General features: G+C 40.0%; 1 protein-coding gene across 1 annotated transcript in view; it reads right to left on the minus strand.

Annotated features, from left to right (window-relative positions):
• The window catches only part of MYH10 (myosin, heavy chain 10, non-muscle), a 145718-nt gene that overhangs the window by 90397 nt on the left and 39833 nt on the right, over window positions 1–15488 (minus strand). Inside the window, exons 5-6 of the mRNA XM_014549811.1 lie at window positions 7020–7122; window positions 6407–6436 (exon numbers count right to left, since the gene is read on the minus strand). Of these exons, the coding sequence (XP_014405297.1) occupies window positions 6407–6436; window positions 7020–7122 (133 nt within the window). The remainder of the gene's footprint in view (window positions 1–6406; window positions 6437–7019; window positions 7123–15488) is intronic.

Raw genomic sequence — 15488 nt, forward strand, 5'->3', positions numbered from 1 at the left:
GTTTTCATAAAATAAAATTTAGCATGACACTTCAATTAAGAACATATTAATACTTACACGTTATAATTACTGGTATAAAGCTTGCCATTTTCCCAATATTTTACTTACATGTTATAATTACTGGTATAAAGCTTGCCATTTTCCCCAATATTCACATAATATTTTAATAATGTAGACCAGGCAATATCCTCATCCATCTCCATGATCAGAGATGGTGATACTATTGACTTCTTGCTCAAATGTGAAAGACTTAAGTATAGAGTATTTTATATAATGTATGTGGGTTTTTTGATAATGTTTACTCATATATGCAAATAAAACAGATTTTACAAAAAGATGTGAGTATATTAATATGTGTTTTATCATGAAACACAATAGAAAGCTGTATAAGAAAGCATGATGTCATTTCTGACCATAAAAACTCTAGAAAGTTTTTATGCTTATTCCTGGAATGTAATTTCAGAATTATATTGTATGATTTCAGTAACTCTGCTTTTTCCAAACACAAATCTCACCCCTATATTTTAAAATACCCACAAGCACTCCAGACCTAATGAAAGAAAGGACTAAAAACCACTAGCAGCCCTGACCTATGTTGCTCAGTTAGTTGGAGCGTCATCCCATGCACCAGAAAGTCACAGGTTCGATTCCTCGTCAGGGCACATACCTAGGTTGCAGGTTTGTACCGGAGACAACCGATTGATGTATCTCTCTTACACTGATGTTTTTCTCTCTCTTCCTTCCTCTCTAAAAATCAATAAAAAACAACAAACAACCACTAGCAAATGTGATTCTCTAAGCAGTGGTTCTCAACCTTCCTACTGCCGCAACCCTTTAATACAGTTCTTCATGTTGTGGTGACCCCCAACCATAAAATTATTTTCATTGCTACTTCATAACTGCAATTTTGCTACTGTTATGAATCATAATGTAAATATCTGATATGTAGGGGTCGCGACCCACAGGTTGAGAACCACTGCAAGGAAAAAAGGAATATAAGGAACCTCACATAAGATTTGTTAAGTAATGGTCAGTTGCTATGTGACTAAGTATACAATAATCAAATCCCAAACCAGGAACAAATATATACCAAATGGACTCCTGTACTCTGAAAGGGTGAGGACGTTTTTCTGAGGCACATGACACAGTGAGGAGATATGCTCCTTATGTCTACTCTGCAGCACTTATCTGGACTGTTCAGACTTTTACAGGTGCTAATACCAGTCTACGATTGTGTCCCATTGAGACCAGTCAGGAACCAGTCCTTGTCAGAACCCCAAGCTGCATGAATTTCATGCTACCAAGTACTGAAACACTTTCTTGGCACTAGAAGATATGCTCTTTGTACAGTGAATCATCTAGTTTATTAACTTCAAAACACCAGATTATTTCTGATGTAAACCTTTCTAAATATTATATGCTACCAAAATTTCTTAAACATGGCATCCTGAGCCAATTTTAATGACTAAGAGTCATCATTAAAAATGTTAGTATCTGCCTGGCCTGTGTGGCTCAGTGGGTGAGCGTCAACCTATGAACCAGAAGGTCACGGTTCTATTCCTGGTCAGAGCACATGCCCAGGTTGTGAGCTTGATCCCCAGTAGGGGGCGTGCAGGAGGCAGCTGATCAAAGATTCTCTCTCATCATTGATGTTTCTATGTCCATTTCCCTTCCTCTCTGAAATCAGTTAAAATATATTTTAAAATATTGTTAGTATCATTCTGTGATATAACAGAGTGCCCTTCTCTTGAGGTCACGTCCAGCGGTGTGCCCATGGCTAACATCCTACAAAAGCCCTCATATGCTGGCTCTGCAGTAGATGTTTGGGCTCTAGAATCCTTTGACCTCACTCAGAATATGTAACCAGAATATAGAAACTGTTAGAAAAAACCAGCTTTTCATAAATGAGGCATTACCTTTACAACAGCGAACATCTGTTAGATCAAGGAATTAGAATAGGTTCCTCAAAATTACACACTATTCTGCCAAATAAAACCGTAATGAAAATACTTTAAGAAGTAATGCATCTTTAAAATGTTTTCCTAACTTGGGAGGTAATACAAGTGTTGCATATTCCATTTTAATATTCCCTAGGCATGGCTACAAGAATTCTTTGGATTAAGTTTATTGATTCTTTTCCTTTCTTGTGTGTGTGATTCTCTCCTGCTGGCTTATAGCAGCAATTTTCAACCTTTTTCATCTCATGCACATATACACTAATTACCAAAATCCTGCAGTACACCAAAAAAAACATGTATTTTTTCCCTGACCTGAACAACAACAAAAAGTATAATTCTGATTCATTCACAATGGACCACTATTGTTCTGTTGGCTGTTGTCATTTTTTAAATTTGATAACCTAAGGGAAAAGAGTTCAGAGCCCCTGACTATATAGTCAGGTATTGCATGTTTTAAACATTCTTGTGGCACACCGGCTGAAAATCGCTGGCTTATAGTCATTGACTGCATTCCCTGCACCTAGCTCAGTCAGTAACGAGTCAAAATGATGCACCGGGACTTTTTCCTGAGTAAATGTATAATCAGAGATCCTAGAACATTCTAGTAGTATTTGGGTAAGGGATGGTGATGAGCTAAAGGTGGTAACAAGGTTTGGGTAAGGGTCCCGGAAGTAGCTGTAGTCACTGGCACTTCCATGTCCCTCTTGGGGGCACTACCGTAATAGCCTTGTGGTATTACTTCTGATCTGATGGATTTGTGGCTTCAGTGAGTCCGGGCAAAGGCCTCAAAAACTCATCAATGAATCACAAAAAAACCTGACACGAAACATACAAAAATGGTCTTACATTAAGGAAGTTACCACTAAATTTGATCATTTCTGTTGAACAATTTCATATTTAAACAGTGCCAAGATCTCTCAACCAAATGACAAAGCCACTGGTAAACCATCGGGGCAGTGACTAGCTGTTACCCCTTCTGCTAGAACTGGACGGGCAGTGACCCTTATTTCTATCCAATATAAGGAGAAGTGGCGTTTGGAAATGTGGAAAACAGCCGCATTAGCTATTGACATTATTTTTTAAATTCTAGGTATTTAGAATTGTATGGTTTAAAGATTTACCAATGGTGATGAAAACCCTGTTTATTACACAGTGTATAATAAACTTGCTATATGATAGTTAGAGGATGACTTTAAATCGGTAAAACTATATACCCCTTTCAAAATTTCAGTTCAGCCAACAAGGGGACTCAGCTGAGACCATCCTGCACCTGCAGGCTGTGAGGGCAGAGGCGTGGTGTCGCACTGACCACAGGAGGAGGGACGAAACGAGGTGGCAGCAGCTAGTCACAATGTTGAGAAACAGACTCTAATCACAACTGGCAGGTCTAATTTCTGTACTTGCTATCACCTTGTGTCCTATAGTTCAAGGCCGTTTAGACCAGTAAATACAATGGTAGCCTGAGATGTGCCTGGCTTTGGGGCAGGTGAGCGGGCTGGATGGATCGCTGTACTTGCTATCACCTTGTGTCTTATAGTTCAAGGCCGTTTAGACCAGTAAATATAATGGTAGCCTGAGATGCTGCCTGGCTTTGGGGCAGGTGAGCGGGCTGGATGGATCGCTCTTAGGGAATGGTCAAGTTTTAGAAACTGGTTGTTTTAAACCTTCTCTGAAACTGAGCTGAGCTCCGCCTCTGGTGTGGCACTGAACACCGTGCAGGCTCTGAGGCCTATGACAGCGACCGATGTCGAGGGAAGAGGGGGTGGAAACCGTACTTTCAGTTGGCTGGGGGGCAAAGCCAAATAAGATGTAATTTTATTATAAAAACTATATCAAAAGTTTATAGGCAAATGTTTAACGTTTATTTAAATATTGTGAGCTCAATTTTAAAAATTGACGTCATGTATTTGTTCATGTTTCCGTAAGTTTCAAAGGCACATATAAAAAGGACAGATCACTTTGCACTGCCAGAATGGCTACAATAAAGACATTGACAGTGTTGGTGAGGACAGAGAAACTGGCACCCTCCTAAACTGCTGGTGAAAATGTACAAAAATGGTACAGTCACTTTGAAAAATAGTTTGGCAGTTCCTCAAAATGTTAAACAGAAAGTTACCACAACTCACCAATTCCACTCCTAGGCATACACCCAAGAGAACTGAAAACCTATGTCCACACAAAACTTGTCTGCAAATGCTCAGTGCAGCATTATTCGTCATGGCCCCCAAATGGAAACAACCCCAATGTCCATCAACTGATGAATGGATTAACGAAATGCGACATATTTAATATCACGGAATTTTATTCAGCCATAAAAAGGACTGGAATATTTGTACATGCTACAGCACGAATGAACCTGGAAAACATTATGTGAAAGAACAGTCACAGAGAACCACATATTATAGGATTCCATTCATATAAAATATCCAGAACAGGCAAATTCTTTGAGACAAAGTATTTTAGTGATTTCCAGGGACTGGGAGGAAATGGAAGGTGACTCCGAATAGGTACGGAGCTTCATTTTGGAGCGATGAAAATGTTCTAAAATTAACTGCAGTGATGATTACATATCCTTTAAAAAACTGAAGAGTATACTTTAAATGAGTGAATGCTATGGTACATGAATTAAACCTCAATAAATAAAGCTGATTTTTAAGAATAAGCAAATAGACAAATAATAATAGACTCACAAAATCAGGAGCTTAGAAATCATACTAATGATAATATGCTAGAAATTTATACAAATGGTTTCTGGGAACTTAAGTTTTGCCTATGAAGTTCATCAATGTAAATTAACAAACCAGTGATATCAAGCCAAAAGAAACACTGACTTGAGAAGTCTAGACTTTCAACATTATAATTGTTACTTTATGGCAGTCACCCTCAAAATGGGGCATGGAAATCACAACTAGGGGCACCCCCGGAGGGGGAAGGGAGCGTGGACTGAGAAGTAATTACTTGCTAGGACCCTCTCCAGGGTGTGCGCATTCCCTACTACTCACGAGTAGCTCATATCCCTTAAGTGTGCTGGGGAAGAAAAATTAATAGAGAACCAGTGTTCTCATGTTTCTAAAAACATAATCGCAGCTACTCCTCGACTAGACTATTATGAAGTAACTTGGGAAAAGCAGCCTTGACGATGCGGTGCACAGGAAATCCATGCAGGAAGACATGCAAATCAACGAAGACAGCGAAGCGCGGCCTAGAGAAGCGGTTGCCTTCTTTGGGAGAACTTGCTACCCAGGGATTGATTTGACCCAAAGTTAAATCTGAGGGGAGGCATGCTACTCACATACAACAGGGATCCACTCGGTAGTTTAAAATGACATCGAAACAAAATGCAAACAACCGTGACTTATGTTTTCCATAGAGGGCTGGAAAACCTAAATCTGTACTTCGTTTAAGTAGGGATCTAAGTACCTATTAAAAGGACAAAAGCTGGTTTCTGGTCTAGTGGTTCCTTCTTTAAATATCCTATAGGATGATGATCATTTCATTAACCCTCCAATTTGTCTGAATGGTCTGGTCTGCAGCTAAGAGAGCTGAAAGGCACCATAGGCCTTCAGAGGTATAGTACAGCTCTGGATGTGAGAATTTCTTACATTTTTAAGGAAGACATCTGAAAATCTTAGTACCTGTGACTATTCCTTTATTTCTATTCTGTTCTATTTACAATAGAAACTTGTGACGGTTTCTTTATAGTAATAGTTGATTTTCATAACTCGATACCCTTTCTTGCTTTATATGAGCTTTGTAGCATTATGTTTGGGGGAGACAGACAAATCAAGACCATTCCCATGCTAGGAAGGGTTCCGACCGAGGATGGATGGCCCATTCTGCCTGAGGCCCCGGCTCGGCTCTGCCCGCCCCTCATCCCCGGGGCAGCAAGTGCTCGGGTTCGCAGTGTGTTCACTGCTCTGCTCTGTGGAGCTAAAGAGGTGGCATCTGAGAGCTGGGAAGATCAACACTCCTCCAAGACATGCCACAGACAGAAAATTCTAATTTTATAAAATATAAGCAGACCTTTAGGTTAAAACAGATATGGCCATAAAATTTTAACAGATTTGAAATTTAAAGCTGCAGCCCCAGATTCAAAATTTAATATATGGCACAAGGCCAGGCTTCCATGTGTTGAAGAAGCATTAATATAATTCCACCTAGTACTTGGCATATGAAACCCTGAGGTTATAGGCTTCATAAATGTGCGATTCAATGTCATGATAAAAGAGTAATTACTAAAATTCATCTAGAAAACAAATTTAAAGCAAAACGGCATGCTGCTTCTGATGAAAAGAACAAGCCTCTAAGCAAGAAATTTTCAAAATCAAAATGTTCTTTATAATAGATTTCACTCAGAACTAACAGTATTGTTTCTAGTAGAGACTCAATCTAAAGACAGAAATTAGTGCGCACACTCAAGACTAAGAAGCATAAAGAAAAGCACTTGCCTGGTGTTTCACGGGTTTAGGCGATTCCTGCTGCTCGTTACAAACAGACAAATGCAAATGTTAGCAAGAGTGGTTCTCCCCTAGAGCAGTAAGCCACCTCCACAGCGCCCAGTCCCTGCAGTTAGAACTGGGAGGGCTGGCATTCTTTCAGGCCACATTAACTAACAGTTTTGCAATCTACAAAGTAAGGATAAAGGACATTTATATCCTTATTCCTTTTCTATCTCCAATTCTTCCCAAATTTCTAGCCTCCCCTCAAGCTGCTGTGGGCAGTAGCAACTGGCTGCTTTGCAAAGTTCAGAAAGAACTGCTAAAAATATTTGGGGCTCTTCTTTTGGTGGAAAATAAGTCTTCAAAGGCACTGCTCACCAGTTTTTAACAATTCTCACCAAATCTTTGCAAGAAATGAGGCTTCAAGCCACAGCCATGATTGACAGCCATTTCCTGATCATCGGCTCCCTTTTAAGTGAAGGAGGGAGGTGCTGGGTGGGGAGGGGGGACAAGGGCGCTGTCAGAGAGCAGCACATTGGGTGGACCCGCTGCCTCGGTGTTTCTGAAATTATGAAAGAATAAATCTGAGATGTAAAACACCAGCCACAGAGCAAGAACTTACAGGAATATTATGGTCCTTGCGTCCTTTGTGTGAGGAAGCGACGTGAGCAAGGTACTGGATGACCTTCTTAGTGTTCTCCGTCTTCCCGGCACCCGACTCGCCCCTGGAAGAGACAGTAACACAGGCCGCCTTGAAGGAAGCACAGTTCACATTCCAAAATTACACTCAACAAATTAAACTGAGCGGAAACAAGAATTAGAAAATAAAAAAAAAAAATAAGTAAAGGAAAAAAATCGATCAGCAGTAGTTAGAAAGTTATTGTTTTGAAATGGTATTAAATTAACCCAAATATTTTTTGGTAAGGGGCCACAGGAAAATGCTCACAGCACTTTTTGTTCTTGGCACAAGGGTTCTGGCATGGAAGTGAAATTTATTAGAACGCTCGCAAAGAAATCCCTTAGCACCAGAAACGTACCCAGCACTGGAGATGGAATTCCTAAGACAATGAAATGAAGGTAATTTAATCTGAAGGAACTGAGTGAACTCGGGGATGCCCACCGATTACTGACATTCGTTTCCTAAACCAGCCGAAGCTTTCTGAGCTCATCCCTCATCGCAGGTGAATGATGGTTCTCTCCCGGGTACCAGGACACAGCACCGTGCACCTCTCAGCTCACACCTTCACAGAGACTGCGCATTTGTTTACTTGTACGTATGTGTTTATGTATTTGTGTTGCTTCTTTTGAATCTTCATAGCCTTGTGTTATGTTGATACATGGCCAGTACACAATTTGTAGAGAAACTGAACAAAGTCTGATTTTTGTTATGAAGGAGGTGAGACAAATGCCATCACTTTATATGATGTATATGTTCAAACAAGGCTGGCATATTTTGCTTATATCTACTCAGTGCTAAGCTTGAAAGTCAGGTAAAGGCTGCTAGCATGCAGTGACTCCTGAATTGGGGTCTCTCTGCTCAAATGTTTAAGGCTCCCTAGGATATAATCAAAGCAAACCTACCTTGACAATCAAAATCTCAATTTAAATAAGTATGTAAAATTTAATATAGAATTAGATTATTATTTTTTTAAATATATTTTTTATTTATTTTTTACAGAAAGGAAGGGAGAGGGATAGAGAGTTAGAAACATCGATCAGCTGCCTCCTGCACACCCCCCATTGGGGATGTGCCCACAACCAAGGTACATGCCCTTGACCAGAATCGAACCTGGGACCCTTCAGTCCGCAGGCCGATACTCTATCCATTGAGCCAAACCGGGTAGGGCTAGATTATTTTTAAAAAACCAAACTCAAAAATGTTATTTGACACATTGCCAACTAAGATTCCTGTCTTATCTAAGGCATGAAAAATCTGTTTTGTTCCAACAAACTTTGACCCTTTCTTGGTTGTACTATGAACTATCCACAACTTAAATTTTTCAGTAGGTTTACTGGTTGCATTATCTTCCTAACTCTCTGTACCCAGATCCCCCAATCTCAACCACAGAGGGGGTGACCAACTAGCTGTATGGCTTTGAGTAAGGCAATTATCTTTTCTGGGCATCAGCACCACCATCTGTAAAGTGTAGGAATTGGATTAGATCCTTTCTAGCTCCAAGATTCAATAATTCTAGATATAACCTACTTATTACTTTATGAGAATATATTAATCACCACCTGTTGTTATATTAAAATTCAACCCCTTCTTTGTTTTGCCATGTAGAAGTTTTAAATCTTAGGTACTCAAATTGATAACCTTTCTTGTAAGGCCTTTTCTGCACCAAGATTACATCCATCTATATTCTCATTTTTAAAAAAAATATATTTTTCTTGATTTCAGAGAGGAAGGAAGAGAGAGGGAAACATCAATGATAAAAGAGAATCACTGATCGGCTGCCTCCTGTACACCCGCCACTGGGGATGGAGCCTGCAACCTGGGCATGTGCCCTGACCGAGAATCAAACCGTGACCTCCTGGTTCATGGGTTGATGCTCAACCACTGAGCAACACCAGCCATGCTATATTCTTATTTATAACTAAATCTTTAATCAACCTGAAAAAATAATTTATGGTTGGAGGTAAAGATTTAAACTAATTTCCCCCCAAATGACTCAACCTATATCCCAATATCAATGGTTCACAAAGACATTAATTCTCCAGTGATATGAAATGTTATATTTATCTTATATGCACTTCTTACACATATGGCTTATTCCAAAGCTGGTACCATATTGCAGTTGTTTTGAAATATGACTAATCAAAGTACATATCATTTTTCTTCTTAAAAAAGCACACAAACCAAGTCGTCTCCGGGGTTTGTTTTGTCAGATAAACTTCAAATAATTTTGTTCTGCTATGTCTCCCCCATCTCCTGCTCCCACAAATAAACAGGTGGAATTTTGAATATTAACATGTATGCTATTTTTAGGAGAAATGATGTTTTCACCTCTGTCTCTCAGGTAACTTTGTATTTTTCTAAGTTCATAACAAGCAAGGACCATTTATCTTATTCATCTTTAAAATCGTAGTGCCTAGCATAGTAAGTGCCTTTGAATACAGGTCCTACGCATGTTTTGTTAAGTTTACTCCTAGGCTCTTTGAAAATATTTTTTGTTCCTGTCATTAATGTCCTTTTATCACCATTCTATTTTCTACCTGGCTACCACTGGTACCTAGATAAGGTTAATAATTTTTATTCACTCACTCCACAAATATTTACAAGTTTACTTCTACGTGTAGGGGATTTTTCTCAGTGCTAGAGAGGTAGCTGTGAAAAAAAAATGCATGTCCTTATGGAGCTCAAGTTTAGGAGAAGAGACAGGAAATAAGCAAGAAAAATAAGATGATTACAGAATGTGAGCATTCTTCTCAGTGCTAGAGAGGTAGCTGTGAAAAAAAATGCATGTCCTTATGGAGCTCACGTTTAGGAGAAGAGACAGAAAATAAGCAAGAAAAATAAGATGATTACAGAATGTGAGGAATGCTACAAAGGATGAGGATCTGGGAAGAGCTTCCTGAAAGATGAGCCGGAACTAGCAAGTGAAGAGCTGGGGGCAGAGTGTTCGGGCAGATGGAAAGACAAACACGAAAGCCCTGCCAGCGTGGCGTGGCTCAGTGATTGAGGGTCAACCTATGAACCAGGAGGTCACAGTTTGATTCCCGGTCAGGGCACATGCCAGGGTTGCGGGCTTGATCCTCAGTAGGGGGTCTGCAGGAGGCAGCCGATTGATGATTCTGTCTCATCAATGATGTTTCTCTCTCTCTCCCCCCCTCTCCCTTTCTCTCTGAAATCAATAAAAATGTTTTTGTTTTTTTTTAAAGCCCCAAAGCAGGAAAAAGCTTGTTAAATTCTAGGAACCAGCAGCCTGTGTGTAGGATTTGATGTAACTAACCAGCAAGGCAGAGAACAGCAGGAGACACTGATGATGTAGAAACAGGGTGGATGTATGTGCCCAGGAGTCAGGGGAAAGAATGTGGGTTTTACTCAAGTATAACTTCTTAGTAGCTATGGTAGAGGTGTTCTCTGTTTTGTTCTTAACTTTATTCAACATACTTAGTGTTTCAAGGTTAATCATGATGTTGGCTGTCGGTTTCAAACATAATGTTTATTATGCTGAGAAATGAGCGTCTCATTTGACCGATGATGACTCGTCTTGTACAGTTATGACTGGCGCTTTTCAGCTCAGTTTGCCTCTGGTTTCTCAGCGAACCCCTCTCACCTGGACATGCTTCAGTTTGTCCTTAAAGCACTCTCCCCTCCCGTCACACTTCCTGGGCTGTTTATTAGCATAAACACAACTGTTTAGGAACTCTGCTACATTTCACACACTTCAGTTTAAGGTAACTTCGCTGTAGAAAATATTGTTTCAAAGTTGGATGTATTCAATACTTGCCTGCTGAGTTACCAAGAGGGGAGATGATGAGCCTTACATCCTCCATCTTAGCAGGGGACCACAGCCTCTGCTGTGTGAGGTGGTTGTGAAGAAAAAGTACCATCCATCTAAAGCACATGATTAGCGTTCAATAATCATTACCATTACCGGCCCCACAACCGTTCATCCACCATACAAGAGGTCATCTGAATGACTAAACTCCAAATGACTCCCTGAATCGATAGTGTAAGAGTGTGGCTCTGGTGTCAAAGTGACCCACCTGGATTCAAATCCCACCTACCACTTCCTGGCTATGGCGCTTCCGGCAAGTTACTGAGCTCTTTGATCCTCAGTTTATCTGCTTTAAAAAGAGATAGTTATTTCCCAGGACTGAGAGAGTGCATGTAGGAGCCTAACACTGCACCTGGCAAAGTCTCTCAATAAATGGCTGCAGTAGTAGTAAGTAGTAACAGCTATGATGATGATCAATAATGATGATGATAAATATATTAACAAGTTTTATAAAAACCTTCGATTTGAATATGAAAGAGATGGAGGATCAAAGGAATACAATTCTTGGAAAAGATTTTTTTAAACGGGCAATGGCACATCTGTCCTAGATGGAAGCAAAGAAAATAAAGCCGCTTGAACAAAAGTCACAGGAAAGGGAACCAACCAGATAGTTCAGCAGACATCTCTTGAAGAAAATGAGGAGAATTCTGAGAGGAGAACAACAGGACGAGATCTCAAAGAGAAGGAGGACAAAGGGAATCTGACCTCATTTCCACCAACAACACGCGGTCTGCTGACCCAGGAGTTCTGTGCTGTGAGTGACTGCTTGTTTCTGTGCTGGTCTCCTGGTTCAAGGGCAAGGTTAACAGAACAAAACAAGGAGCCTGCTGGGTAGGGGTGCCTGTGTCTGCTGCAGCGCTTCCGGACATAAAAGATCAGGAATTCCTAATCTGAAGGTATTTGTGTTTTCTAGAAAGGTCTATGGCTTTCTCGGCTCCTCAAAAGGAATGTGCAATTCAAAACAAAGGCTTAAAAACCAAGAGTGGAAGGAAGCAGTAAAGCAGATCATTAATAAATGATCAGTTCCAGGATCTTTCTCAGATTCCCTCTAGACCAGGGGTGTTTCCCCAATGAGAAACCCCTTGCCCAGATCTTCACTAGTTTTGTTTTTATTCTCTCTGGCTATTTATAAAATTCAATTCAGTCTAGCTTCAAAAAACACCCTTTGCCTGAAGTTCTTGCTTTAGATGATCTCAATTTGAAAAACAACATATATATTATTCAATCTACTAGAGGCCCAGTGTGCGAAATCGTGCGCGACCCAGACTCGTCGCACCGGCAGGACCCCAGACCCGCCCTGTGCCACGCCAGCCCCGCGCAAGCTCCGCCAGCCCTGCGCGACCCTGAGTCCCGAACTGTGAGAGGTGCTCCATGCACCTCCTGGTGACTGGTTGTTTGGTCATTCCGCTGTTACGGCATCACAACCACAGGCCTTTTACGATATAGATAATAATAAAAGCGTAATATGCTAATTAGACTAGATGTCCTTCCAGATGATCTTCTGGACGAAGCTGGGGCTGTGAGGGAAGCCCGGGTCCTGGGTGCCAGAGGGAAGCCGGTGCTGCTGGCAGCCAGGGGAAGGAAAGCCTACTCTTGCACGAATTTCGTGCATCGGGCCTCTAGTATATATATAAAACATTAGTCCATTTCTTATAGTGTCAAAACTGTTAGAAAGTAGTCTACTAGGAAGAATAGAAATTTTATGGTCAAGATAGGCTTGGCTGGGGCAGGGGGCGGGGGCGGGCTAGAAGAGGTCAATGGAGGAAGAAAGGGAACATATATAATACTTTCAACAATAAAGACTTTTTTTAAAAAAAGAGGCTTGTGTTCAAGTTTTCCATCACACATGTAAATGTAAGAGGGGTGTTGCAAAGATGAATGGAGATATTTGCAAAGTCAGTTCCTTGGCAGATTTGCCTAGAACATTTTAAACTTAGAATTACAAGTTGATTTGCATACTCTCTGCCCTCCCCGCCCCCCGGCCTCTCCAGTAAGACACAGCTACAATAACCTAAAAATTCCTATAGTTGAGACTTGAGGACAGCTAACAGAGTCCTAGAAAAGCAAATTGAGGTCTAAAAAAACTGGCTGTCTGGCCTAGGTCACAGAGCTAGTTCATGGTAGAGCTGGGACAAGAAAGAATTCCAGATTCCTATCTGACAACTTAATATTTCAACTACACCACACTGTTGCCTTGGCTTTTTTTTAAGACTTAAATTTTTCAAATAGCAGTTTTAGGTTTATAACACAATTGAGTTCCTGTTGCTCCAGCCTCACCAGCATTTGTTGCCAATGTTTCGGATTTCATCCGTTCTAGTGGGTGTGTAGTGATGATGAGACAGGATGTGAAACAACTCCTCACATGCTCTTTTGCCATCTGCATATCTTCTTTGGTGAGGAGTCTGATGAATTTTAAGCGTTCTTCGTACATTTTGGATAACTGTCTTTTATAAGATGTTATCTTTTGCACGTATTTTCTCCCAATCTGTGGCTTATCTCATTGTCTTGCCAATGTCTTTTGCAGAGCAGTTTTTAATTTTAATGAAGTCCAGCTTATCAATTATTTCTTTCACGGGTCGTGTCTTTAGTGTTGTATGTAAAAAGGCATCTAGGTTTTGTCCTATGTTACCTTCTAGGAGTTTTATAGTTCTGTCTTTTACATTTAGGTCCATGATCCATTTTGAGCTTATTTTTGTGATGGGAGTAAGATCTGGGTCTAGATTCATTTTTTGTTGTTGTTCCAGCACCATTTGTTAAAGTGACTACCTTTGCTCCGTGGCCTTGGATCCTTTGTCAAAGATCAGTTGGCCTACATTTATAGGGCCTATTTCTAGGTTGCCTTAGCTATTTAATCAATTCTATTGAATCGATTATCTTAACATTTTTAAGGCATGTTTCTCATAGCAAGAATCAACTGTTCTAAATCCAGGTTGGGTTGGTCATCACCATTTAGTGTAATACTTGTATATGATAGATAAAATTCCTTAAAAGAAATCTATTGTCACATCCTGCTAGAACGCTGAAGTAACCATTGTTTTACAATTGTTGCATTATATTTAAATATATTTTATAGGAAAAAAAAACTTGGGTTAACCAGAGTTATTCATAAATGTAAACAGAATTCTTTAAAAGGGGGGCTTAGATGACAAAGTCAATTCCTCACCAAGTGTGAATTTAATTCTAACAAGAAGGAAAGTCAGCCTGAGGCTTATCCTCTCAACAGGATTTCACTTCCAATTAGATGGAGGGCATGTGGGAAGGACTTTGCTCTCTGAGGATAAAGGAAATCCTGAGTGTCCTCACCAAAGACCTGTCAGGATACTAGACTAAGACTGAGCAGGGGTCCGGGGTCCTTAACTGGGAGCTCCCACTGCCTCCCCGAGTCTGCAGGAATAAAGGCTGGTTGGGGGCTGTAGGCAGATGAGCCAGAGGGTAAATTACATGCTCATCATTTTGGGGAGAAAAAGTAAACTACAGAGTAAATGACTAAAAAAACAAAACTTAAACAGAAGGAAATGCTGCTTCCAATTGTATTTTTTCTTTATGATACAATGCAGACATAGATACTTACTATAAAATAACTATTAAATGAATGTGACTGAACAATTATTCTTATACAGAAAGTTCATTAGGTTGGCTGTGCACTAAATTTAAAAAGACCCTCGTTATACACTCGTGGAAATCTTCATTTGGTAGGTTCTCAAAGGCACCAAGGAACATATAATATTTTCTTAAACCTAGGATACTTTTTTTCACATTTTCCTGTTTCTCAAGTCACAATGTAGCTTATAATAGATAGAAATACGAAAAGCTGTTATTAACGATCATAACTAGAGGTATCTAAGAATTAAGAAAATGTGGCGATGCTAAAAGAAGTGAGGGGCGGGATTTGCTGCAAGTACACGGGGAATTCTGGGGTGATGGTGATAGTAATTTTTCTATTTTGATAGGGATTTTGGTTACTTAAATAACTCAGCACATGTACTCTTAAGATGTATGCATTTTATTACACGTAAATTGTCTCAAAAGTTAAAGTTGCAAATTCTGGACTTTAGTAACTGTTATATATTTTGACGTTATTTAAGGGGAAATGTACTGACATGCATCAAATTAAGGGATTAATAGTTCATCAAAGTGGTATAAAAACTTAAACTGAAAACATCTGAACAATCAGCAGCCACAGAAAGAAACATTCTCTAACCTTAACAGAGCCTCCTGAAAATACAGCTGCCACTGACCCCACCCAGGCAGTTGCCTGATGGGAAAAGACTGACCCTTAGCACCAAGGAGTGTAGATTCAGCTGTCTATTAACATCACAAAGCCGAATAGACCCTTCCATACTTTCCCCAGAAAGCCCTAATCTTCCTACTCTCCCCTTTTTGCTGAAGTTTAGTATAGTTTATAAGCCTTTTTATTTCTGGCTATTCAGCAACTTACTCATCACATGCCTGTGTAAAGAAACTTTGCCTGTTATCAGTTAATTTTCAGACCCTCCAAACCCTGGACCCAAGTTGGAAAAGTTAGTTTTCCTCCCAACAAAAATAAAAATAGATTAATGGATGAATAAAAGAATGAACCAGTTAAT

This window comes from Myotis brandtii, unplaced genomic scaffold (genome assembly GCF_000412655.1).
Source record: "Myotis brandtii unplaced genomic scaffold, ASM41265v1 scaffold573, whole genome shotgun sequence".
Taxonomy (NCBI): domain Eukaryota; kingdom Metazoa; phylum Chordata; class Mammalia; order Chiroptera; family Vespertilionidae; genus Myotis; species Myotis brandtii.